Below are 24,776 nucleotides of genomic sequence, written 5' to 3'. Positions count from 1 at the left end.
ACCTACTTGACTCCCAGTAACCCTGCATGTAGGGTTAGGAGGAGTCTAGTAAATGTGTTCATGGACATAGTCCCTTGACGGATAGGTTACTACAGATTCCGTCTCATCCCCTAACCTTATGATGCCTAAAAGATATGTAGGCCAACACATAGGGATAGTTACACTTACTAGTCCTAAAGATAGGACCCACAAAGTCCCTTTCCAACAGCCTTTCTAAGGCGAGCACACCGCCATAGAAAGGCTGTCGCAAAGGGACATCAAAATCCCTACAGCGGTGCCTGTGCAGACATCGCCCCTATTGTAGGGAATATGATCTGACTGACGGCCCTTAATGCATTACCAGGCAAGTCTGGTATAGATTGGTTAGAATTTTTCATTTAGACTTTAAAACTATACTTTCGCTCTTTTTTATTCTTTGGAAGACCCGGTAATTTCGAGAAAAACGAACCATTTGTATTTCTTTTGTATGTATCAAACCTCCTCTGAGCAAAAGAAAGATAGAAAAAAGACAATGGAATGAAAAAGTGTATGAAACAGAACAAAAACAGAACTGCAACACTTCACAACAAAAAAGCACAACCCCGCCCCACCATTAAACAATAACACATACAACTTTACACAACATATATATTTGTTGAGTTGTTTTTTATTGGTATGGTATTGTGCTGTGTAGCTGGATTGGTACACTTTGCTGCATCTGTGTATTGTCGGGGTGTGTTTTTGTGTTGTCATTCTGTTGTTGCTTCATTAAGGTTTATTAATGCATTGTGTATTGTTAATATGTTGTTTCTTTGTTGTATTATTGTTCCAACGTTTTATTATGGGGCCTTACTCCTTTTATTGTGTTGTGTATGTGTAATATGGTGTCATTTTGCTGCAGTGCAGCTGTACTTCAACTGAAGTCTCTCTGATTACATTCGCCCACATATTCGTGTCAAGCATTGTCACCACCACAACGACATTGTTATAATGTGGTAGTAAAAGGTATGTGCACCGGGCAGCGCCTTACCCCCAATGGCTTGTAATAGCGCCATAAAAACATTGTTTTGTGATCCGACCTCTGTGTGCGACTTTTAAAGGATTGCCTAAAAGGATGACCCTTATCTGTTAAGGGTCTAATCAGCAGGCACATCCTTGAGTCAGTACTTGTGAAATCACTTCGCTGTCAGCAGGCAGCAGCAGAGCAGATTCGTGCAGCTAGCAGAAGGTGGCAGGAGGCGCTTGCTGCTGAAAGCAGAGCCATGGCCCGCCTTGTTCTTCTCGCGTTGATTCCACTGGCTCTTGCATTTTCACCCACCAGACGCTACGACGGGTAGAACCAGAGATTATCATTGTAAAGATTTTTGGAATGAATAATTTATGTCTATATTACATTCTCATACTTTTATATTTTCAGAGCGAAAGTTTTTCGTGTACATCTGCAAACTGATCAGCAGGTAGAGACCCTGAGGAACCTGACTCGAGTTGTACCGGTAAGTGGCTCTTATACATCTTGTAGCATCTTCAACTCCACTAATTGTGTTTTTCTGTTCAGGTTGTTATTTCTCTGAATGATAGTTATAAACATAAATCGGCGCCCTTGTTTGACAATGTATGCAAACATGTTGAAGGGCTTTGATAAATAGCTGCCAAGTTTATCACTTTGATTATGTGTGACATTTCTATGACTGCAGAGTGATAGGCGTGACATTTCAAGACCTCATGTGTTACACTCTGAGTGAATCTTTATTTCGAGCCGAACAAGGCTGTTATGTCCGTGGAAAGAGATTATATTCAGAAATGACATCCTTCATCTGAAGTGTAATGGACTAAATAGGCCTTAAAGGGGCTGCAATAGCCTGGTGCAGTTAGGCACAGGTGATGATTTTATTGGCAAATGCCACCTGACCCTACTCGACATAAATCATGCCTTAACTGATACTGGCAACCTTTCCTGTTGTATCTTAGGGGCATATTTTCAAGTGGGTTTATCTCCGCTTTTTTGGCTTTAAAAGCCAAGAAAGCGGAGATAAAATTATCTCCCTATTACCTAGCTGTCACTAACACCAGTTAGCGACAGCTAGTAGGAGATAGCGACTATCTTGGGCCCCACTTTGCATGTCAGTGATATTTATCACTAATGACATGCAAAGTGGGCGTGCCAAGATGTTAGCGACTAAAAACAGTCGCTAACATCGCTATCTCCTATTACCAACTTTTGGAGATATTCGCGCTAAGCGCGAATATCTCCAAAAGCTAACACCTGCTCTGAGCACTTCTTAGCCATGTTATCCAATGGGAGGTGGATAACATGGCTAAGAGCATTAGCTCGCTAATGCATGAATATCGCTGACTCTTCAGCGATATTCATGCTTTGCGGCGATTTTTATCGCATTTGCGTTACACCTTGGTAATACCAAGGTTTATTTGCGGTAAAAATCGCCGCAGCTCAGCTGTATATTTTTGTCTCTAACCAAGCAATAGCGATAATTATAGCTATTGCTTGGTAATATGCCCCTTAGTCTTTTAAGAGTTTGGCTCTGGGAAAGAGCACAGGAGCACCTTTGATTATCAGGACATGAAAACTTGGTACCTGGCACCAAGGATAGTCAGTAAATGAACTACCAACGTGACATTGAGAGTACCACTGTGGTGTTTCTGCCACCATATTGTCCTTTTGGTGACTCAGAGGATGTTCCTCTGTATTTAGCACTTTCCCCTTCTCTCTTTCCTCCTCCCTGCATCTTTCATCCAAAATGCTTTCTTCCTTTCTTCCTCCTTTATCCATACTCCTAGCCAATATCTTTTCCCCACTCTCCATTCATATTCAAACTCCTAATATCTCTTTCCTCCTACCTGTCCTTTTCATTACCATTCACTTCTCCTCTCTCCATGGGTTTTTAATCTCCTCTGGTTTTTCCTCCCTCCTCTTCTCACTCTCTGCACATACCCTACTCCCTTCACTCTTTCTGCCTGGCACAATCGCGTGTTCTCTTTCCCCTCTACTCTAAATTGCCATCCTCTCTTCCATCTGCTGCATCTTCCCCTTCTCCCACCTTTCTCTTTTTTTTGGTTAAACCCCCCCATCTTTCTCTGTCCTTGCTCTTTGCAACCTTGACTCTTCTCTCTCGTGTTCTCTCCCTATCTTCTGATCCTTCCTCCATTTTTCTTATTGTTTCCTTCTCAACCCATATCAATTTTTGTATCTCTCTTCCTCCTTTGGACTTTTTTTTCCCCTTTTTCCTCCTTATTCCTATTCTCATTTTACCTCTACCTCTGCTCAATCTTGTTTCTGTCATTGTAGCCTTCTTCCTTCTTCCTACCTTTGCCTCTCTCCCCTCTCTGCCTCTCTTCCTTTCACTCCTCCCCACTAACTCTTCATCCATTTCCCATTGTCTCTCTCTCTCTCCGTCCACTTTTGCCTCCCGTTGTTTCTGCCTGTCTCTATCTCCCTTGCCTCACCCTCTCCCTTCTCTATTTATCCCACTATTTTCCCCTCCATCCAATTTCCGCCCTCTTTCTCTATTGCTGTCCTCCACTATCCTTACGCCAGGAGGATGCTATAAATGCAGTTTAAAAAACACACCATTCTGAGGAGTGGCTGGGGAGACACAACATAACACAGGGCCATCTCAGATAAAGTGAGCACTGGGAGCACTACGTTTAGACTATCTATGCCATAGTTTTGGGCTGACTGGTGTCTTAAGTAGTTGAAGAGCTGGAGCAGTGCTACTTTCTCAACTTAGAGAGTTTGCGTGTTGCTTGTCAGAGGGACTTTCAAGGGATGTCCTGATTTTGGCTGGAAATGCAGCAGAATTTGTTGACATATCTAAAGTAAACAACAAAACATAACACCATAGCAGATTTAAAGCAGTATAGCAACCTAATGAACTTAACATTTCAGATCACAGCGAAATTGTCAAAACAGAAAGCAACACAAAAACCACTGTACAACCCCACATTGCAATACTAGAGCAAAAAACGCAGCACAACTAAAGATCACACAATGAATCACTACCACAACAAAATACCCCATGGCAAATGCGTGCACACGTTATTGTGGCATATGAGCACCTCCAGTATCCTGTTTCATAATAAGGTGGTAAACGGAATCGAGAAGCAATGCCTTAATTTACCACCAAGAAAATGACACAGTACTAATTTAAAATGTTTATTGATATAGTCAATGTCAACGTCTTAAATTAGCACCCACAGTGGTCTCTTTATGTTAACCCAGCACCTTCTGTTTCATCATCTCTTCAGAGTGGGCTTCAGTGATTAGCAGAGGAGAAAAAGAACTTGGGGGCCGATTAGGATTGCGGTGATTCCGCATCCTCCGGGCCGGTGGAAGCCACCACCGGCCCGGAGGATGTGGAATCACCGCAGCAGTGCCTCCTAAGACCCCATGCCAGATTAGGATGGCTGAGGGGTCATCGGCGGACGGGAAAAGCGTACGCCGCTTTTCCGCCGCGGTCGCCTTCCGACCGTGGCGGAAAAGCTCTAATATGGTGGCGGTGTCTATCAGACACCACCAGCCATATTAGGATGGGGCAGGAAACATGCTTTTCCACAGCGGCTTTTCCGCCATTGAGAAGCATGTGGTCTTTTCATTTCGGGGGCCCGTTGCGAGCCCAGGGTGTCAGGGGGTGGGGGTGCACATGGGGGGTACCTATGGTACCACCCTGCATTTACATGAACAAAGCGGCAGGCACTGCGCGGTGCCTGCCGCTTTGTGCATGTAAATGCAATACATGCATTTTTAACCTTGCGGTGGTTGCTGCTTCAAGCAGCACCCGCCGCAAGGTTAAAGGAACAGGATGTGACCGCCAGGGTGGCGGTCACATCCTAATTTGCATGGAGGGACCACCGCTGCCCATGCGGACGGTCCCTCTTCCTCGGGGAAGCGGTCGGACGCAGGTCCGTCCGCCATCCTAATGACCCCCTTAATAACAAAAGTGCCATGTGAAAATGGCAATCCGATTACAAATTAACTTGGCTAATCAAACCAAAGTTCTATTTTATATGAACACAAGATTAAGTATGGTATTTTCGAAATGTTAAATGTTTATGATAATTTTTGTATTTATTAAATACCTATTTATCATGTATTTTATTTACAATAACTAAAGCACATCATTTTACTTCACACTTCGCAGCTTGATTTCTGGCGCCCAGACTCAGCTCATCAGATTACTTCCAAGATGAGTGTGGATTTCCATGTCACTGCAGATCAGAGTGGGCCAGTTCAGGAACTACTGGAGCAAAATCACATGAAATACAAGTAAACTTATTTCTATACAATGCATAACGAAGCAATTCTTTAACTAGAAAAATAAGGTTATTAGAGTTAAGGTGCATTGACCAGGCCACAAAAGTTTAAGGTGACAGTTTCACAAGAGTGTTTTTCACATTCAAACAGATGAAACGCAATTAAGAAACAATGACCAGCTTATACCAAACAATGCAAATCACGTTACAACAACGCAATTTATCACCGACCATAGTACAGTAAAACCAAACAACATACCAATAGTTAACCAAAATACACCAAATCACGCCAGATCCTTATAACTATTATCCAAAGGACAATGTGTAAATCCGAGAGAAAAAATGTAGTTTTTGTCACATTATATATATCCGTTTGCCACAGATCAATGTCAAAGTGCAAGATAATTACAAATCAATAACACAGCAACCCAGCAGCAGAAGCCTCTCACAACACAACACACTACCACAGCAGAACAGCTTTGAAATCAAAAACTGTTTTGATTTTGCATTGGTTAAGTTTGTATTTTTACTATCATTGTATTGCTTTTTGCTTTGGTGTGGTAGGTTGTTGTAGCATGTTGTGTAGTTTTAGTACTGCTTTGCTGGTGCTGGTTTAATATTATGTTTTGTTATAGTTGTTTTGTGACTGTGGTTCTGTTGACTTGTATTCTGTTTTGTGCTGCTTTACTACATTATCTTGTATTGTTTTGGTGTATTGTTTTCCTTTAGAAATGTGTTATGTTGATTCTTCAGGTCGAAGAGGTAGGTTACTGTATTGTGTTGTGATGTTTTAGTATTGCATTATTGGTGTTGTTTTGCAATTCTATTTGTTTTTAGCTTTATGCGACTTTGTGTTCGTCTGATAAACTGTTGTTCTGCTACTTTACTGCATTATGTTACATTGCTTTGTTCTGTGTGTTCCTCTGTAGTTGTACAGGACAAAAATAGTCTACAAGGGATTTTGTTTCTCGTACAATTCTAGATTTTGCAATTCAATTTGGCACGTGAATCGTATAAGATCACAATTGGACGTGTCCACAGGACAACAACATTAAATGTAGTTAAAAAGCACACGGAGAATCCTATTTGTATCAAGATAGTTTATATATTTTACATATCAAAAATTAGCTCAAGGAGATACATCAGAAAGAATGAACCATCAGCAAAAAATGTCATGAAAAGATGTATAAGTCAATTAAACAGACAATTCATAACATACATCAACTCCTAAAGTGAAAGGAGAGCAACCGTAAAACAATAATGAATAAACTTTACTCTTCAGACAATCAATTTCTTTGAAGTTGATGGAGAAGTCGACGTTTCGATCTTTCCCGCATTAATCTATAAGACCATCATCAGGACAATTGATTTTTTGCAGGAGAAGCCCCTTTTATTGGAGTAGAGGTAGATGCGGACAAACGCAATATATATAACCTTGGTTGCAAGATGGCAATCAGGACTGTATGACTGTCACTGTCGATCTCTCAAAGTTGCTATTCTTGAGAGTGAAGAGAGCCAACATCAATGATTGAATACTCTTGGTATACGTAGTTTCTCAAAATTATTCCCCAAGAAGAAATCTGCAGCATACGTGATCTGACTAACAGACTACACAATGCGTGTAGTCTGTTTAGTCGGATCACGTATGCTGCAGATTTCTCCTTGGGAGGAGGAGGAGTGATACAGTTTATTGCCCAAGCCTACAAGGGTTGATTGGGTTTCCCATATCTTCTAACGCCTCTGTAGTTGTGTCATGTTGATGTTTGGGTTCACTGGTGTGTACCATATGTGATATATTGATTACTTCATCTGAATAAAAAATACTGCTACTTTTCCCAGTTTAAAGCAAATCACTACTAAAGATTCAAAAGTACCATGGTACTTTGCATAATACTGTTCAGCCTTGCGCCATGTGACAGACCATGATTTAAAATAGCACTTCCAAAGCTCACTTTGGCGTGGCAGGTACAGCACGGTGCCTGCCATGTTGTGCATGGAAGTGCACGACATGCCTTCCTGGCATTGTGATGGGCGGTGCTGAGTGCACACCGCCCACCACAATGTCAGGAATGCAGGATGCGCATCCTAATGGCCCCCACGGGGCCCCCGCCTTTATGGCAGGTGGTCCCATTTCACGATAGGATGGCGGGCGACTTTGTCTGCCCGCCATCCTAATGACCTCCTTAGAATACGGAAGCACAGTACGAGTAAGCTACACTGAGTGATTATATTCCCGCATATGTACATTGTTTTAGCACAATGGTGGATCTTTGCATTCTGTTCCATGTCCTTAAATTACTAATTACTTTTATCTGCTTCCGTTATCTGGTTATCGCAGTGTATATATGTTATACATGAATCACAATGGTTCAATAAATATTTAAAACGCTCCTTAGGGTATTCATTGTATACTTCTCTGAGAGAGCACAGTGACTGAGCGAAAGGGTTTGAGATCCGTTACCACGATTCCTGAGGGGATGAGGTTCTGAGGTTGCCCAAACCATTAGGTACCTTACTGGTGTGTGGGGTGCTGATGGGGGTACTGTGAAATAGCCGGTCCGTAGGCAAACATATCATAAGGGGGTGCATAGAATCTGTCTGGCACCAAGTCCAACGTTTATGTTGTCCAACAAATGCAGTTCCTACTAGAAAGTGGAAACAGCACAACAGTAATTGTTAGTTATGCCATAGCTACAGTGGAGGAAGTTTCACTTGCTGATTCTCCCCATAATTTTGCACTTTCCACGGTAAATCCCATACTTTTTCATTGTGCTCAACTCAATATTAGACCCTTTTTGAGAAAATTCCTTTGCTTCGTTACTTTTCACCAGTAAATTTAATGTCTTATATTTATATTTGGGTTTACTTTACAAGCATTGCATCTCATATTGAAGCCATGCCTGCCACCATAAGATAGCAGCTTCCATTCTCATGTTATTACATATTAATATTTCAATTCAGCCCTAAACTACTGTGCACATGTAGATTTAAAATCAGTGTGGGCTAAAGTTTTTGGAAGAAATATAAATATATTTGTTTCATCTGTCGTCTTTTGTTTTATTTGTGATTTTCATAAGATTATCACAGACTTTTATGTAATTCGGAAACATTCGCCATATGAATATGTTGTTATATCATTCATAGTAGCAATAAAACCTGATGGCCAGATATTATTTATGCTAATACTTTATTACACTAGGATACACATTTTGGGCCAATTCTTTAGTGCAAGTATAAGTGTGATTTGCACTTATAAAATATTGCACAATAAGCTCGTGTAATTTATGGTTCAGTGACTAAATATGAAGGGACATAATATAGAATGCTCAAAATATCGACTCCAAAATATCGAAGTACAGAATACAGAATCCCTATCTACAAACAGGTAAGTACTAAAATATCGAATCCAAAATATAGATTGTCAAAATATAGTTAACTAAAATATTGAATTTTTTAAATGTATTAAAAATAATATAAAAGTAATTATTATTTGTAGAATATTCATATACAATAATACAGATTGAAAGGACTGTGTACTCTTTGACTACTAGAGCGAGTTAGATGTTTTGGAGATGACTCACAAGGGCATGTAAGAGTACTTAAAATAATACTCGTGTAGTACTACTTCCCATGCTCATGAAAGCATTTGTGAATTATACTGATGTGTTCAACTCTTAATTTGTGGAGATGTATATTAATCTCTATTTGAAGCCCAGCAACAACAGCTTGTTTCTCAGTACGGCCCAGTCCACATGATGAAATGCTTTAGAAAACGATTTACAAGCAAAGGGCACAACTAACAACACGATTTAAAACCACTGCAACATGCATAGTTATTAGATTCTGGTGACATCTCATCTGCATAATTGGATTGGTAATATATAACTCAATCAATAGTTTATCTCAGTGAAAATAATTGTGGGGAAGAATTCAATAGGAAGGCACAGCACTGAGAGAAGACAGCAGCTGACTACATTACTAGGTCACATTTTTAAAACAAAAATGCCATCTATAAATAATGTTTCCAGTCATTAGGGATCAAATTACCACTGTCAATAGCATTCAGTAGAGGAGTTAAGACAGATTTGAATGATTGGATATATTTTTCATATTATTCATTGAATTTCCATTAGGGCTTTTCACATTAGGGGGTTTAACCTTTTTAATTAAGTCTTTTACAGGCAACGATATGCTTTTCCATTCAGTGATACATAAGTGCATTGCTCAGGACTTTAAATGCTAGCATACAGAAACTCATACATGGCCCAGCATTCATATGTAGTTTCATCATACTTTACAGTAGGACCATTAAACACATATTCAAAGTCCAAACCTGGACGGGGGCAGCATGTCACACATGGACCTGAAAGCTTGGCGGCTATGGATTACGTTGTAATCACTAATTGAACTTTAATTGGTCATCGCAACCCAAGTGTCTCCTACTGTTTAATTACTTTCATAGGTATCCACAATCAGCATGGACTTTAATGTCACACCAGATTTTTGTAAACAGTAATTCTAGCAGGGATCAAAGGCCTTTACATATGGGCCTGCATTATGTAGCCCTTTTAGTACTTAGAGATTGTATTGCATGGTTGCAATAATGATTCTAGGCATTTGCGCCACAGAGTGCTCACTCATGATGTCTTGGATGGACATATCAAATTTAAAGTTGACAATGTTGCATAAAACCTTTTCTTTCGTATGACTCTGACTTTATTTTCATAGGAAAAGCACTGTCTACAGTCCAAAATACACTGTGTGGAGGAAATGGTCACTTTCAACCTGGGTCATAGTCCAAGAATCACTACAATGGGCAAAATAGAAGGAATATTTAGAGAAGAGGTTAGGTTGAAACACATTTCTACAGTTTGTTTGTGGCTTTTAAATCTTTAGTTCAAATGGTCTACATCATCATCATCAAAAACGTTTAAAATGCAATTACTTATTTCCTCAATACAATTTAACACATGGACCAGGAATAAGAAAGTTAACCTTTAAGGACCTTGCTCAATCATAAGATTTGTCCTATGCAGCAATTCTATCTTTCAAATCTTCACAGCATAAAATCATGTGATTGGGGAGAGGAATGAAAACATTAAAATAAAATAATATTTTTAAAAAATGATTGTCTTTTGTCAGGTGAAGTTCTCTACTCTGCATGCTAGTGTTGACATGCTTAAATATGACATTTCAGCACAAGAAAAAGAATATAAATATTACAAACAGCCAAATCGCCATACATACATCTCGCTTTCCCTTGAACTGCTTTACTTTCAAGCACTCTTAAACCTGGCATTACAACATTTTCAACCATCCTGGTCTCCTGAAACATAAAAACGTATTTGGTAATGGTTTCTGATATTCTGGAATAGGTAAGATTTGTTTAGTCCTTCTATGGTCCCTAAGTTTCCAGAATGTACTGGCAATAACACAGACTTCAAGGTCAGTGAGATTTGTGTGTGCAAACACCAGACACATGTATTAACCCCCTGGAGATAAATATAGAAATGAGATCCACGTACCATTGGGGGTCATAGAATTTATGTGTAAGGTTAAATTTACTGAAAAGATGAAGAAACAAAATTGAAGTTTGCTCTGGTGTTTGAAACATCGCAACAGCAATGGATATCTGTCTGACACCACTTTATCTTTGATGCCAGCTTTTAAGACAAGTAATCAAGCATTTGATAGAGTTGAACATTACTTACAAGTCATATGATAACCCAAAGCATGATCCCCATTTCTGACGGACAACATAGAATCATACGCTGTTCAGATAGAAATCTGATATTTTTAGTAAGACTAGAAAGTGCTTAATTGTCTTTAATAAAACATTGTTATAGGTAGAGAAAAAGATCTGGTACTGTCTTAGAGTGAACTATCTTAACAATGTTGGAATGATTAATATAACTATGAAAAATAATTTGGTCAACAATACAATATAACTGAAATACATAGCTACTGTGATTGACTCAATAGTTAAGTAGAACTTTCATAAACTATTAATGTGATATTACAATTACTTGATGCATTAGCATCATTATTTGTTCAAACAGTGGTTCAAGCATTCAAACTTGAGCTTCATGTTTGCACACTCTAATTCCTTAGTTGTAGCAACCTGTGTGCCACTAACACATCCATCACTAATTTTGTTGGCCATAGTGTGTACATAAACAGTCTCAGATATTAGGGAAGATGTTTTATGGACATATTTTACTATTTTAGTCTTGGTCCTATTCATTCCCTATAAGGAACACACTAAGGTGATTCTTTTTGGCTGTAGTGTTCCAAGCATGGAAAAAAGCAAGCAATCTAGATGTATTTTGTGTTTCTTTCTGCTGATTTTTGTACAATAGTAGATTCTGATTTACAAATGTCATTATTCCTTAGAGGATCACACAATATTTGCTTGTGTTCATAATATGTAGCTACTCACCTATCAGTTGTATAACAGATAGATATTGGTTAATGTGAAAAAATACATTCTAATCAGCTATAGCCATAGCAGCATATTGCCTGAGGCAGGTCAAGGTGGTGAGAGTAACGTTATTGAAAGTCAAAGGGCTGTTCATATGACAAATGTTCTTCCTGGGGGCACATTTATTCTTCGGGACATTTTATTTTATAGAGAGCCGTGAACGTGACCTACAGAACCAGAAGCCACAGAGCCAGAGCCAGCGAGTTGCGAGAGGAGCGGAGGAGCGGAGGAGCAGAGGAGCGGAGGAGAAATCGTCTCGCTTGCTCGCTTTTAAAGCTGTGGGGGAATCAAACCGGGGATGGGACACATCGGTAAATAAATACTGTTAAAAACCTGCAGCGGCACCGCGGCGTAGGAAATTGCGACGGGTGTCCAGATGCCACGACTGCCGCGGGTGCGGTAAAAAACAGCAGCAAAGTAGAGTGCCACAAGGCAGGCGCCGAGAGTCCCGCGGGTGCCGCGGGCGGAGCTGAGAGTTGCGTCGTGGTGGGCCGCGAGTCCCCGTGAGTGCTGCGGGAGGCTGCTTGAGGCTCAGCACGGAGGGCACAGTGGAGAAGTGCAGCCAGTGAAGAGAGGAGAGAGTGGCGTGAGCCGTGACGCCTTTGAAAACAGTGCTGCAAAGAGTCGTGAGGAGGCTCTGCCTTGGTAGCCCTGCAGGAGGGTCTGTGCAGTGGCGAAAATTTGCAGCATTCTCAAACCAATGTCAAAGAACCCCTGCAGGACATAATAAGGACAGTGGAGAAACACTCATGCAGGGCTATAGAAACGGCAACAGATCTCAACTGCGCCAATGCTAAAAAACAAGAAACTACAATCATCACGCACATGACAAGTTTAGACACCGCCCCCCTTTCACGGAAAAATAAGAAAAAATTAAAAAAGTTCAATAAACAAAGTAAAAACAACTCCATCTCTCACGGTTCAATCAGACAGTGGCTGATGCCGGAAAAACAAGAAACTGGGTCCCACACCGATAATGACTTTGAGACCAATACGCCTCTAAAACATCAAATCTTAAACGAAAAGACTATCAGTTCCACTAAATTGGCTAAAAATGACCTTGAAAGAACCCCTGGGGATGCCTCGGACGAGTGCATGGAGCAACAGCCAAAATCTTTGGATACAAGTGAAGTAAAAGTCGGCTGGTGCTCTAACCGCCCACAAGGACAGACACCTTGGGACAGAAGGCATGCCTCGCACAGAACCCTGGCACCAAACTCAGGGAACCCCTCGCTTGACCAACGCGGTGGAAAAAGACTCGAGCAGCACGACCAGAGATATACTAAAAACAATCAAACAATTACTGGGCCGAAGGGGACCGCAAGGCTCTACCAAGACTATTGCCTATAGAGTGAGGGAAGCTTCACCAACCACAGTTAAGTTCGATATGAAAGACCAGATAAAGGCTGTTAACATAAACCAAGCAGAGGCCAAGGTCGACGTCTTGAAACTGAAATTTTCAAACAATTCATCTTCTCAAGATTCGTGGGAAACTATGACACCACATAACTCAACTCCCATAACTCACGACGACTTGAAAATACTGCTCCACCCTGAATATGTCTCACAGGGCAAGTGGGATATTCTTAATCGCAGCAATCTTTTAAAACTTTGCGCCAACATCCCAGGTCTAGAAACCATAAAAACAACTGATATTGAAAGTGTCTCCTTCCTTACCCCAGGACCAGGTGAGTGCAATGAGATTACAGAACTGCTCTTTTCCTATCTGGATACGGCCCAGGCATTAAAAAGAAACAAGAAACAACTGGAAGACTGGGGCATAACGATCACAAGTAGGCCTGCGCTAAAATACCCATTGCCCCTGAAACAGAGTTACTCAAAGCAACAAAACGCCTCTCTGGGACTGGAAACTCCAAAAAAGAGTCCATTGACTGAGCCACTCCACTTACAGCCGCCTGCACTGTCCATTCTTCACAGGACCAACTGTGGCACAAATAAAAAATTAACAAGCAATGGCTTAATTAAAGTAACCACAAATTTGGGCAAAGGCACTCGGTCTTGCTCATTGTAAAACAATATTAGCGAAGACTGGTTGTGGGTGTCAAGGGCCCTAAATCACAATTCCTAACTACAGGTGCTTTGAAAGCAAGTAAACCTTACAGCAATCGTCAATGGATCCTCCAGCCAAGAATAAAAACTTGTCGATTAGCTTTCAGAATGCAACTATCATGTCCTGGAACGTAGCAGGGATTTTAAAGTTAGTACAAAGCCCGGCGACGCTGCCGTTCTTAGAAGGAGTGGACATAATTTGCATTCAAGAAACGTGGGCCATTAAACCATTATCAATAAGAGGATTCGCGGAATACTGTAAACCGGATATCAAGGAGAACATATTTGGTAGACCATCTGGAGGTATTTCTATACACATCAGGCACTCTCGGAAAATACAATTCACAGAAATAAAAACACTGTCAAACGTGTACATGGCAGGTACTCTGAAAGGTTTCTCAATAAACAAGAGCCCACTTACAATTCTCTTAATTAATGTTTACTACAATCCCCATGGACCGGGAGCCAAGGGCAAGCTGTCGCAGCTAATAAGCCAAAAAGAAAATCTTCTTCTACAATTTGCACATATGGAATCAATAATACTTGGGGACTTTAATACACATAACATCGGGGCCAAGTTAACACAAAGTAGCAACTCTACGGCCGCAGAGACCTTTAATGCCCTAATGTGCTCTTATCAGCTGCAATCAGCTCACTCTCTATTCAAAGTCAAAGTCAAAGTCAAAATAAGCTTTATTCGATATTTAACAAAGAAATATCATATAAGCGTACATTAATATACAGTATTTTAAAAACAAGATGATGAAAAAAAAGGACATAGAATTTCAATTTAAAATTCATCAGTTACTTAGGAAATAGTAAAACACACTGTTAAGGGAACAATTAAAAACAGCATTTAAAGGCAGCATTTAAAGAACGACAATTGTTATCACCAATATCATTCTAGGGATACATTTGAGTTAATCAACCAAAAAAAATCACAGGACAGTTTTTGGGCAACGTACCCAACCATCCTACCCTCCTGACGCTTACAATTCCGCCATCTAGGTCAGGTGGCAGCGGTCTATTGTTGTTGAGCCAGAAGATGACTTTGTGCAGAAGGTCCTGATTTGTTTCAAATTTGCCCTGTCTAAGCTCTGGCACCCCAGAGAGAACAGTCACATAGGGGGCGGCTTCAGGGGGTAGGTTGATTCGATGCCTTCTTTCATGAGGAATCCTAGGTGCTATTAAAGAGTTACATCTTTTTGGGATGGGTTTGCTGGTAGAGGGATCAATTGATGGTGCTTTTCTGTGTTCTATAGACTTAGGGTTCTCATGGTTAGTGGAAGGCGAATAAGCAGTATTTACATTTGATGGGTTAATCCTTTGTACTATTTTTTCCACGCTGGACAACCTTTCTCCCAGGACGTGAATTTTTGTGACCAGGGGTGATAGGGCCGCGTTCAGCAATCGTTCAATGTGGGCCAATAGGGTGGATTGGAAGGGGGAAGCAAAATCATTTGATGTGGCCCCCACCTTTTGTGGCGTAATAACAGTTGAAATAGTGGGGGTGATGAGGGGCTACAGGACATTTGATCAACATTAGCAGGAATCTCCTCAATGTTCATTTTGGTGATTAGGGCCTGGGGCAGCGTGTTAGCTTGGGTGGGAATCATTACAGGCAATAAAGGTAGTTCCTGGGGAGAGCTGTTTATAAGGTCAATATTCCTGCCAGATGTGGGTGGAGTTGATATGATAGGGGCGTAGTTAGTGCCACACAAGGCATTCAGGTCTTCCCAGAAAGACATATTTTTAGGGCAACAAGAGCTCCAAAATAGAAACTGGACGGGTCAGGGACAAATGACAATAGGAAGCAAAAGGGTTAGATGTTTTCTGTACCTGCCTCTGTGATGGAGCCAAGTGTGGTGGCCCGTCCCGTCCTCCTAGTGCCTCTGAGGGCCACAGAGGGCCCGCCCTTTGCCCGGGCTTAGCCCGGCGCCGCCCGCGCGCGTCCCGCGAGGCGGTAGGGACCTCTGCCTTTAGTCCGCCTCCGTGCGCGATTCCCGGTGGGCGTGTCACCGCCAAGGATGCTGGGGGCTGTAGTCTCTCTCACGGCTGCCGCGTGGTGGAGGAAGGGGCGGCCGGAGACCAACAGCAGCAGGAGTGTAGCGTGACCCCCGGTGAGTTTTCCGATGCCCCTGTCAGCTTTGGGACCCCCGCTCGTCCGTAGGGACCTCTGCCTTTAGTGCGCCTCCGTGCGCGATTCCCGGTGGGCGTGTCACAGCCAAGGATGCTGGGGGCTGTAGTCTCTCTCACGGCTGCCGCGTGGTGGAGGAAGTGGCGGCCGGAGACCAACAGCAGCAGGAGTGTAGCGTGACCCCCGGTGAGTTTTCCAATGCCCCTGTCAGCTTTGGGACCCCCGCTCGTCCGTAGGGACCTCTGCCTTTAGTGCGCCTCCGTGCGCGATTCCCGGTGGGCGTGTCACCGCCAAGGATGCTGGGGGCTGTAGTCTCTCTCACGGCTGCCACGTGGTGGAGGAAGCGGCGGCCGGAGACCAACAGCAGCAGGAGTGTAGCGTGACCCCTGGTGAGTTTTCCGATGCCCCTGTCAGCTTTGGGACCCCCGCTCGTCCGTAGGGACCTCTGCCTTTAGTGCGCCTCCGTGCGCGATTCCCGGTGGGCGTGTCACCGCCAAGGATGCTGGGGGCTGTAGTCTCTCTCACGGCTGCCGCGTGGTGGAGGAAGCGGCGGCCGGAGACCAACAGCAGCAGGAGTGTAGCGTGACCCCCGGTGAGTTTTCCGATGCCCCTGTCAGCTTTGGGACCCCTCTATTTTTAAGGGACACACCAGGAGCTTTCTGCCCGCCAATGTATAATAATCAAACCAACATTGACTATATTTTACTAAGCAGTCACCTAGAGAATCTTATGACAGGCTACAAAGTTGACCAACGTAACGAAAGCGACCACGCCGCACTAACAATCACGTTAAACTTTGCAGTAGATACCCGCTATAAGCTACAATGCGTTGGGTCATCAAAAGGAGCGGAACTCTACATTGGTGAGACGGATTAAATGGGGCCCAGTGCCATCTAGCAAGTTTGAGGAATGGAAGAAAAAGGGCCGATGGGCTACAAAGCGAAAACAACAGGGGTGCAATAGAAGAATGGGACCAGTCTGCTCGCAATCTGGTAATACAACTTCAAGGAGGAACAATAAATAAAACTCTTCCACGTCAATTGCACAACCTTGGCCACATCCCTGCAATCAAAGAGAGTGCGAAACAATTAAGAACTAAATGAAGGGCCTATCAGAAAACAGGCTCAGCAATGGCTAAAAGGCAACTTCAAGAAGCAGCAAAAATCCACTCGAAGAAAGTCTGGGCCGCAAAACGCGACTGCATTGAGGCAAAATGGCTAAAGATCTTTGACCTATTGAGACCCGGGAAGTCCCAAGAGTTTTGGCAATACCTTAACACCTTAAATCAAGTCAGCAACCAGAGAGAGAACTCACTTGATGCTGTCAGCTGGGTAGTTCATGTGACAACATTGTATAAAGAGGAAGGAAGTACAACCCCACCGAACAAAGATTCGGACAAGGCTGGACAACCATCCAACATTACCCTTCCTATAACTGTGGATCACCTGGCTCTCCCTGGAAAAAAGGTTGTCAATAAAATCTTTAAAAAGATTAGACATAATGGGGCCCCAGGTCTTAATGGTCTGCCTGGTTCCCTTTTTAGGGAAGACACCGACTTTTGGACGGACAAACTGACCACGCTATACGCCGAATGCCGACTAATGGGGATGTCCCTGATTCTTGGAGAGGCTCGTTACTGCACCCAATACATAAGAAAGGGCCAAAATCTAACCCTCAAAACTATCATATGATTGCCTTGCTTGACATCGAGTGCAATGCCTACGCAAGTACCCTTCTGGTGGAACTTTCAAACTGGGTAAGCAACGAGGGCCTTCTCCCCATTTATCAAACAGGGTTCAGACCTGGAGCATCAACAGTGGCTAACATTACAGCACTTTCATATCTTGCGCAGAAGGATGTGGCATGAAAATGTCTGCTGCTCTTTGCTTGTTTCATAGATTAGAGGCAGCATTTGATGGCATTGACCGTTCCATCCTTTGGCAGAAATTGGCAAGCTGGAACATTGATCCCCCTTATTACAAGCTATTCGATCGTTATATTCAAGAACTTGGGTCAGAATCAAACTTTAAAGCACTGCTGCCTCAGATAAAATCGACACAGACCGCGGCCTGAAGCAAGGCTGTGTCTTAGCTCCACTGCTCTTTAATTTATATACTGCTGACATGGGCCAATCCCTGACCGGAGCCTCACTAGCAACACCGAGGATTGGGCACGCCAAGCTCCAACTACTGCAATATGCCGACGACTTGTTACTCCTTGACCACACTAAAATTGGCCTACAAAAAGCTCTAACAGCCCTGGCAACCTACAACGCCAAGAACAAACTGATTGTCAATTCATCCAAATCAAAAATAATAATCTTTGGGCGCCATCCGAAAAAAAACTGGCAAAATGGAGGATAGGACAGCTGTCTTTGGATTGCACACAACACTACAATTACTTGGAAGTCTGGCTTACTGAAACAGGGCGCCCAGGAGTACATCTCGACAAAATACGTACAAAAGGGAAAAGCATTACTTACGCCCTTGATAAGCTTTACGCTACTTTACACAGTCCCACAACAACAGCAATCCGAAGAGTACTGAGGGCAAAGTTAATACCATCACTTAATTATGCACAACAGGCCTTCCCAGAAAAACTTCCAAGCGTCCTAGAAAAAATCCATTGTTTGGCATACAAAAAGTTATTCCACCTACCAGAAACAATCTAGTGCGGCCAGAATTTGATCTGAATCAACAAAAATTGGAAGAGATGGCCTCCATGAGCAAATACTTTTTTCTCACCATGGCGGCAACAGAGAACACATTAAAGTCCATCATAAAAAACATCTTTCTGGAACCTGATAACCCCTGGTCAACGAGCCTATCTGCTGCCAAAGAAGCATTGAATCTCGCAGTGGAAAACTGGGATCCCAAGATAACTAAGTACACCGCCATTGAAAGTGCGATAAAAAAACAGGTTCGCCTCTGCTCACGCACCACTGACCTGGAATCATTGGAAATAAGAGGCTTTCACGAGTCTCAAAGCCTCCCACACACAGATCATAAGTCCAAACTCCATCTTACCCAGGCAGTAGGGAGACAAGCCCTAAATAGGATTGTAGCGTTCAGATTACATCCTCTCCCCCTTAATGAACTATACCCTTCGAAGCCGATAAGTATGGGGTCTTCAGAGTGTCAGCTATGTAAATATAAATATGAGAGTTTGGCCCACATCCTATTTTGCTGCCCCGCCTTATGTTTAGAGCGTAGTCTTTATCTCAAACCCATTTTATTACAAGGGATCAGATCCACCAATGAGGCTGTTTTTCATCTGTACACACTGGAAACAGTGAAACATATGGCTATGTTCGGCAAATTTATACAACAGACACGCCGGAAATTGATGGACTCCCCCAGCTAAGTAATTGGGCCAGTACCTGCACTGATCTCCCACATCGTCAACACTTAATAGCCTATGCGATTGAGAGCAGGCCATATTGCTGAGAGAGCATGAACGGACTAATGCACTTTAGATTTTTACAATGCAAATGTTTTTAATTATTTAATTGCTCTATTTTTATGGTTTTGAGTAACCACAAATAAATGTATTCATTCATTCATTCATTCATTTTATTTCCGTACATGCCATTTCAGTCTCACAGATAATGCTGTACCTCTTATATCAAAACCTCCTCTAGTTAGATTTATTGTCTCTCATGTTCACTGAGAACCAAATGGTAACGAAAAGGAAGTAAGAACAAAATGCAAGGTATGTAATGTTATGGTTACAATTGATTGTTTCCTTCACCTTAGACAGATGTTTGGAATGTGGTCTTCAACTTGAATAGTAAGCCTGGGCAGAGTTAGCGAAGCTCCATGAAGTGACAAAAAAACTCTGCCGTGATTTTGAGACCTATGTGTTTGTCCCACCCTCTAAAATCATCGTGAACTGCACTATGAGCAGTGAGGATTTTTTGTGAACTCCAGATGCGCCGCGGATTGTGGAAAACTCTCTAAACCTCAGAAACTGAGTGGAGTTTGCCACCCAGAGTTAGTAAACAGAGTTCTTAGAGGATGACAACTCAAAAGGAAAATTGATAGACCATGTCAACCTTTCCCCCACAACTTTGGGGAGAAAATATATTTTAATTGCTTCAGCCACAGTATTAATGCATGTGTTTACTGCAGAAAAGATCTCTCTAACAACATCAAGGGCTCTAATAGTTGTCAGATGTGGCTGTTAGCAACAAATTGCTACCAAGCAACATAATTGTGGTAGTAGGTGTTTTATCTGTGGCTGAACATAGGGGTGTTATCGAAAAGGATTTTTGGGTAAAACATAAAATTACTTTTTTATGGTAAAAGTCCTGGACAATCTGAAGTCACAGCCACTTAAGTGTATTTTCACCCTATCATATTATTGCTAGAACATAGTTCAACTGTCAGGGAGGGTGAATAGTGAATGCAACACTGTCTAATGTTATTGGTAGAAATTCTAGGATTAAAATAGATTGCCTCACTAACCTCATAGCCCTACGAGGCAGTTGCTGAAAATAATGGTGTTGTAATAACGGCTCATTTCAATAGCTCCCCAGAAGGGGCACACTATGCCAAATAGAGCTACTTCATTCTTTTAGTTCTGGACTTATATTGACAAATGCGAAGATACAGAAACTTCACTAAGGGACCTATTATGATGTCGGTCGATGAGGCTTACTTACCGGCATGGTAGGTTTAGAATCAAACTGCCAAATTACAATGTCGGCGGTCGGTGTGTAAACCAGCTGGTCAATCTGATTCACTTCCAACGGGCTCACAGAGCCCGTCAGCCAGTCGGAAACCTCCAAATAATCCCTTACAGGCTGTGTTTCTGCTGTCTGGATTATGATGTCGTCCTTTCCGACATGGAAAGACTGTCGAAGAGTGAGTTTTGGGGCCCTTAAAATGCTTACCACCTCCCCTGGCCCTCCAGTTGTGGGCCTGGGGGTCACCTATGGTACATCCCTATAAATCCCTGCACCGTGTGGCAGGCACCATGAGGTGCCTGCCACACAGTGCAGGGATATACACAAACTCCCATTTCTCTATGGGACCTTGTGCAGCAGCAATAGGAATGCCAAAAACGGTTTATTTATTTATTTATTTATTTAAAGTTCTGTATTAAGCATGGGCGGAAAATCCGTTTCGCTCGCGGATTTTGCGGATTTTCGGGAAATTCGCAATCCGCGAGATTCGCGAATCTCCCGCAAAATCCGCAAATCTGCGAGCAGCGGATTTTGCTCGCACTGCTCGCACTGTTCGCGTGAGTTCGCGGCTTCCCAGTACAACTTCACGTCCCGCGAATAAGTGCTAAATTGCAGAAATACGATCTTAGCAAAACTGAAACTACTTACCAGGTTCAAAAGTTCAGGCTCATCATTAGTAGCCATTTCCTGTAGTGCTTCCTGAGGGGCCCCTCCAGAGTTCAGTTGCCAGTTGCAACTATTATGTGACCCTGCTCTGAACCTCAGAATAGTTACACATATGCCACAAAGGTCCTGAATTACAGCTAAGGGAGACAAGCAGGAGCCAGGCTGGAAGTTAAAATCCATTAATCAGCCCCTAATTCATTATTGTCAGTTGGGGCAGGGCAGGTGTTGTAACTAATTTTGCAACAATGAAAGCACTTAGCAAGTGCAAAAGATCACTAATCAGGAAGCACTAAGGAAGCAGGTGCCAGCTAAAAAAATATTCTGTGACACATTAATCAGCCCCAAATTAATTCAGGTCACTTGAGGCAGGGAAGGTGTGCTTTGCTTTGCCGAAAATAATGTACACTGGACAACCAGAGGGTGTGGTGATGAAACAGAGGGTGGCATGGGTGGGCCAGAGGGTGGCATGAGTAGTCAGAGAGTGGCAGTGGTGACAGAGAGTGGCAGTGATGAAGAAGAGTGTCCCAAACAGGCTGGACACGTAGAAACAACAAGTTCGCAAAACTTGCGACCCGACAGGTAAGTTCGCAAATTGCGAAATTGTAAAAACCCTCGCGAACTGGCAGAAACACGGGCGAACACAAAAAAAAAAAAATCCGCAAATTCGCGGGAATTCGCGGATTTTGCGGATTGCGAGTTCGCAAATCCGCAAAATTCGCGAACGCGAGATTCGCAAAATTCGCCCATGCTTATTCTGTATAACGCGAATATGACCCAAGCGGTTATCAGAGTGCTTTACATACAGTTGTGGAAGACACAGTAAGATAGCTGAGTGAGAAAAAAAATACGTAAGGCAAAAAAGAACCAGCTCAGATAAAGACATTATGGCGGGCGACAATGGGCTGCAACAAATGAGGAAGGGAGTTCCAGATTCTCAGGGCAATTGCCAGAGAATGTATGATTGTAGGTTTTAAGTTTTTAAAATTTCTTTGGCTTAAGCAGCAGAGTGCTGGTGCTCCTTGAGGGCCGGTAGCCACCAACTTATTTGATAGGTATAGTGTGGTATTGAAGTGTAGTGCTCTATGGGTCATACATGCAATTTTTAGCGGGATCCTTGCCTCAATAGGAAGCCAGTTGAGCGATCTCAGGTCCAGCGATATGTGGTTGGTCTTCTTGGAGCCAGTGATGAGTCTAGTCACAGCATTGAGAGATGCTCTGAAGGGGGCTAAACTGAGTTTCAGCAGTCCGCATAGAGTTACACTGCCGTATTCTATTCTAGAGATGACTAGTGCTTGGAACGTCGATTTGAAGTCTCCTTGGAGGAGGTAGGGTTTGAGTTTTCTTAGGATGCTCAGTTGGAAGTTCGCTTTTTTGGTAGATGCTTTCATATGATCTTGCATGTTTAGGTTCTTATCTAGCACATTTCCCAGTGATTTAGTTGAATCAATGATGTGTGGTGTGCAGGTGAGAGCAGTGAGGTTACATAGATATTTCACAACAGTAGGGGTTTTCCTGGTGGGTGAGATGAGGAATTACGTTTAAAGGGCGTTTTAGTTTGATAGGTTGGAGGTTATCCAGTTTATGGTTTTGAGCAAGGTTCCGTTAAGTGACTTGATGTGGAAGGATATTTTCATGTACAGTTGGGTGTTGGCCGCATACATGTGATATTGGACGTTGGATGCGTTGAGTAATACAGTCAGTGGTTAAATGAAAAGGTTAAAGAGCGTGGGGGAGAGTGAGGACCCTTGGGGGACACCCAGCATGCAGAGACTGGGGTTAGATAGAGTCTGATTGGATTTGACACTTTGCGTTCTGTTGTTGAGGAAAGAGGCAAACCATTTAAGGACCGTGCCTGAGAGCCCCAGCCTGCATTCTAAGAGGTTGAGCAGATTGTCATGTTTGACAGTGCCGAATGCAGATGAGAGATCGAGTAGAACTAAAAGGCAAGCTTTATTCTGGCCAAGCAAAGTGAGAGCATCTTCCACTATATGAGTGATGGCCGCTTCGGTGCTGTGGCCAGTGCGGAAGCCCGATTGGAATTGGTTGAGAAGTTGGAATTTCTCAATGTGTTTATGCAGTTGTTATTGTACACATTTCTCCAGTAGTTTTGCAAGGGTAGGGATGTTTGTGATTGTTCGGTAGTTATTCAAGTCGTCCAGGTCCGTCAAGGGTTTTTTGAGAATAGAGAGCATTAGGCTGGCCTTCAGGCAGTCCGAGATCTCACCTTGAAGAAGAGAGGCGTTGATGATCTTGCACCAGAGCGGTACTAGTGATCCTATCATTTCTTTATAGAAGTTGGGGGAAGGAGGTCATTGAAGTCATTTGAAGGTTTCAGGGTCGAGAGTATGTTGAGGGTGTCAGTGTAATTGAGGCGGTGTGAATTGACTCCAAGAGGCATTGTTTTTGGGAGAGAGACAGGGATGCGTAGGAAGGGGCATGGGTAAAGAGGCATCACTAGAGGGTGAGAGTTCGAGTAAAACAGACTTTAGATCTGATTAGATCTTATTCGCCTTTTCAAGGAAGAAGTAAGCGACAGCATCTCAGTTTGGCTGAGGGCAAGAGATGAGCTGAGATTGGATAGAGGTGTTGTTGGATTGTGCTTTATTCACCTAAAATAGCCATTTTGGTTGATTTTTGGCTTTGTCAAGTTGGGCTTTGAAGAAGGTAAATTTCGCCATTCTAATGAGTTTGTTGTATCTACTTCTTTTTAGTCTTAGATTTTTTAGTTTTTAGAAGGTCAGTGGAAGGAGTGGATCTCAGGTGCATTCAGCTAGTCTGTCCGCAATTAGGCTGTCATTGAACCATGGTTTGGAGTCTTTGATGGGTATTCTTTTTAGTTGAAGGGGGGGCCGTTACATTCAGGGCAGACAACATGGCGTTGTTATTGTGCTCAGTGAGGTCGTGAATGTCGGTCAAGTTTGCAGGTGATGGTAGGGAGACTTTGCAGCAAGATATGAGCTCATGTACATTTGTATTATGGAGCAATATTTTCCATTGTCTTAGTTTTAGTGGTTGTGAACTTTTGGAATTCCAGCTTTTAAGGATAAAGAAATTGATTTAGTGATGGTCTGACCAGCCACAGAGGAGAATAGATTCAAGATGAATGGAGTTGGGGATGGAGATGATTAGATCCAGGGTCAAGCCTAAGTTGTGTGTGGGACTGTCACAGAATAGAGTATGGGAGAGGTCAGTTAGGAAGTTTTTGAGAGTGTTAACGGCCTGATCACGCGGGTCAATTCAATGGAGATTGAAGACACCAAGGAAGATCTGGGGACAGTGTCTGCCCAGGTTGGAGGAGGTGGTTTCCCTAGTTTTCAATTAGAGGGAGGTTATCTTGTGGGGGGGTGGTAAAACATGTACAGGCTGCATAGGGGTCTGTGTATGCTAGTGATGTCTACACATAAGTATTCACAGGTAGAGAGATTAGCTGAAGGGTACTGTTTTGCTAAGAGAGAGTTGCGGTAGATACAGGCTAAGCCACCTCCCGT

At 42.7% G+C, this 24,776-nt stretch overlaps 1 protein-coding gene across 1 annotated transcript in view; it reads left to right on the top strand.

Annotated features, from left to right (window-relative positions):
* The first annotated feature begins 1,155 nt into the window (after window positions 1-1,155).
* LOC147683731 (mast cell carboxypeptidase A-like) overlaps window positions 1,156-24,776 on the top strand; it is a 262,604-nt gene continuing 238,983 nt past the window's right edge. The window contains exons 1-3 of the mRNA XM_086944112.1: window positions 1,156-1,312; window positions 1,397-1,472; window positions 5,136-5,260. Of these exons, the coding sequence (XP_086800238.1) occupies window positions 1,242-1,312; window positions 1,397-1,472; window positions 5,136-5,260 (272 nt within the window). The 5' untranslated portion in view covers window positions 1,156-1,241. The remainder of the gene's footprint in view (window positions 1,313-1,396; window positions 1,473-5,135; window positions 5,261-24,776) is intronic.

The sequence above is a fragment of the Lissotriton vulgaris genome, chromosome 11, assembly GCF_964263255.1.
Source record: "Lissotriton vulgaris chromosome 11, aLisVul1.2, whole genome shotgun sequence".
Taxonomy (NCBI): domain Eukaryota; kingdom Metazoa; phylum Chordata; class Amphibia; order Caudata; family Salamandridae; genus Lissotriton; species Lissotriton vulgaris.
This window is presented reverse-complemented; position numbering and strand designations above follow the sequence as displayed.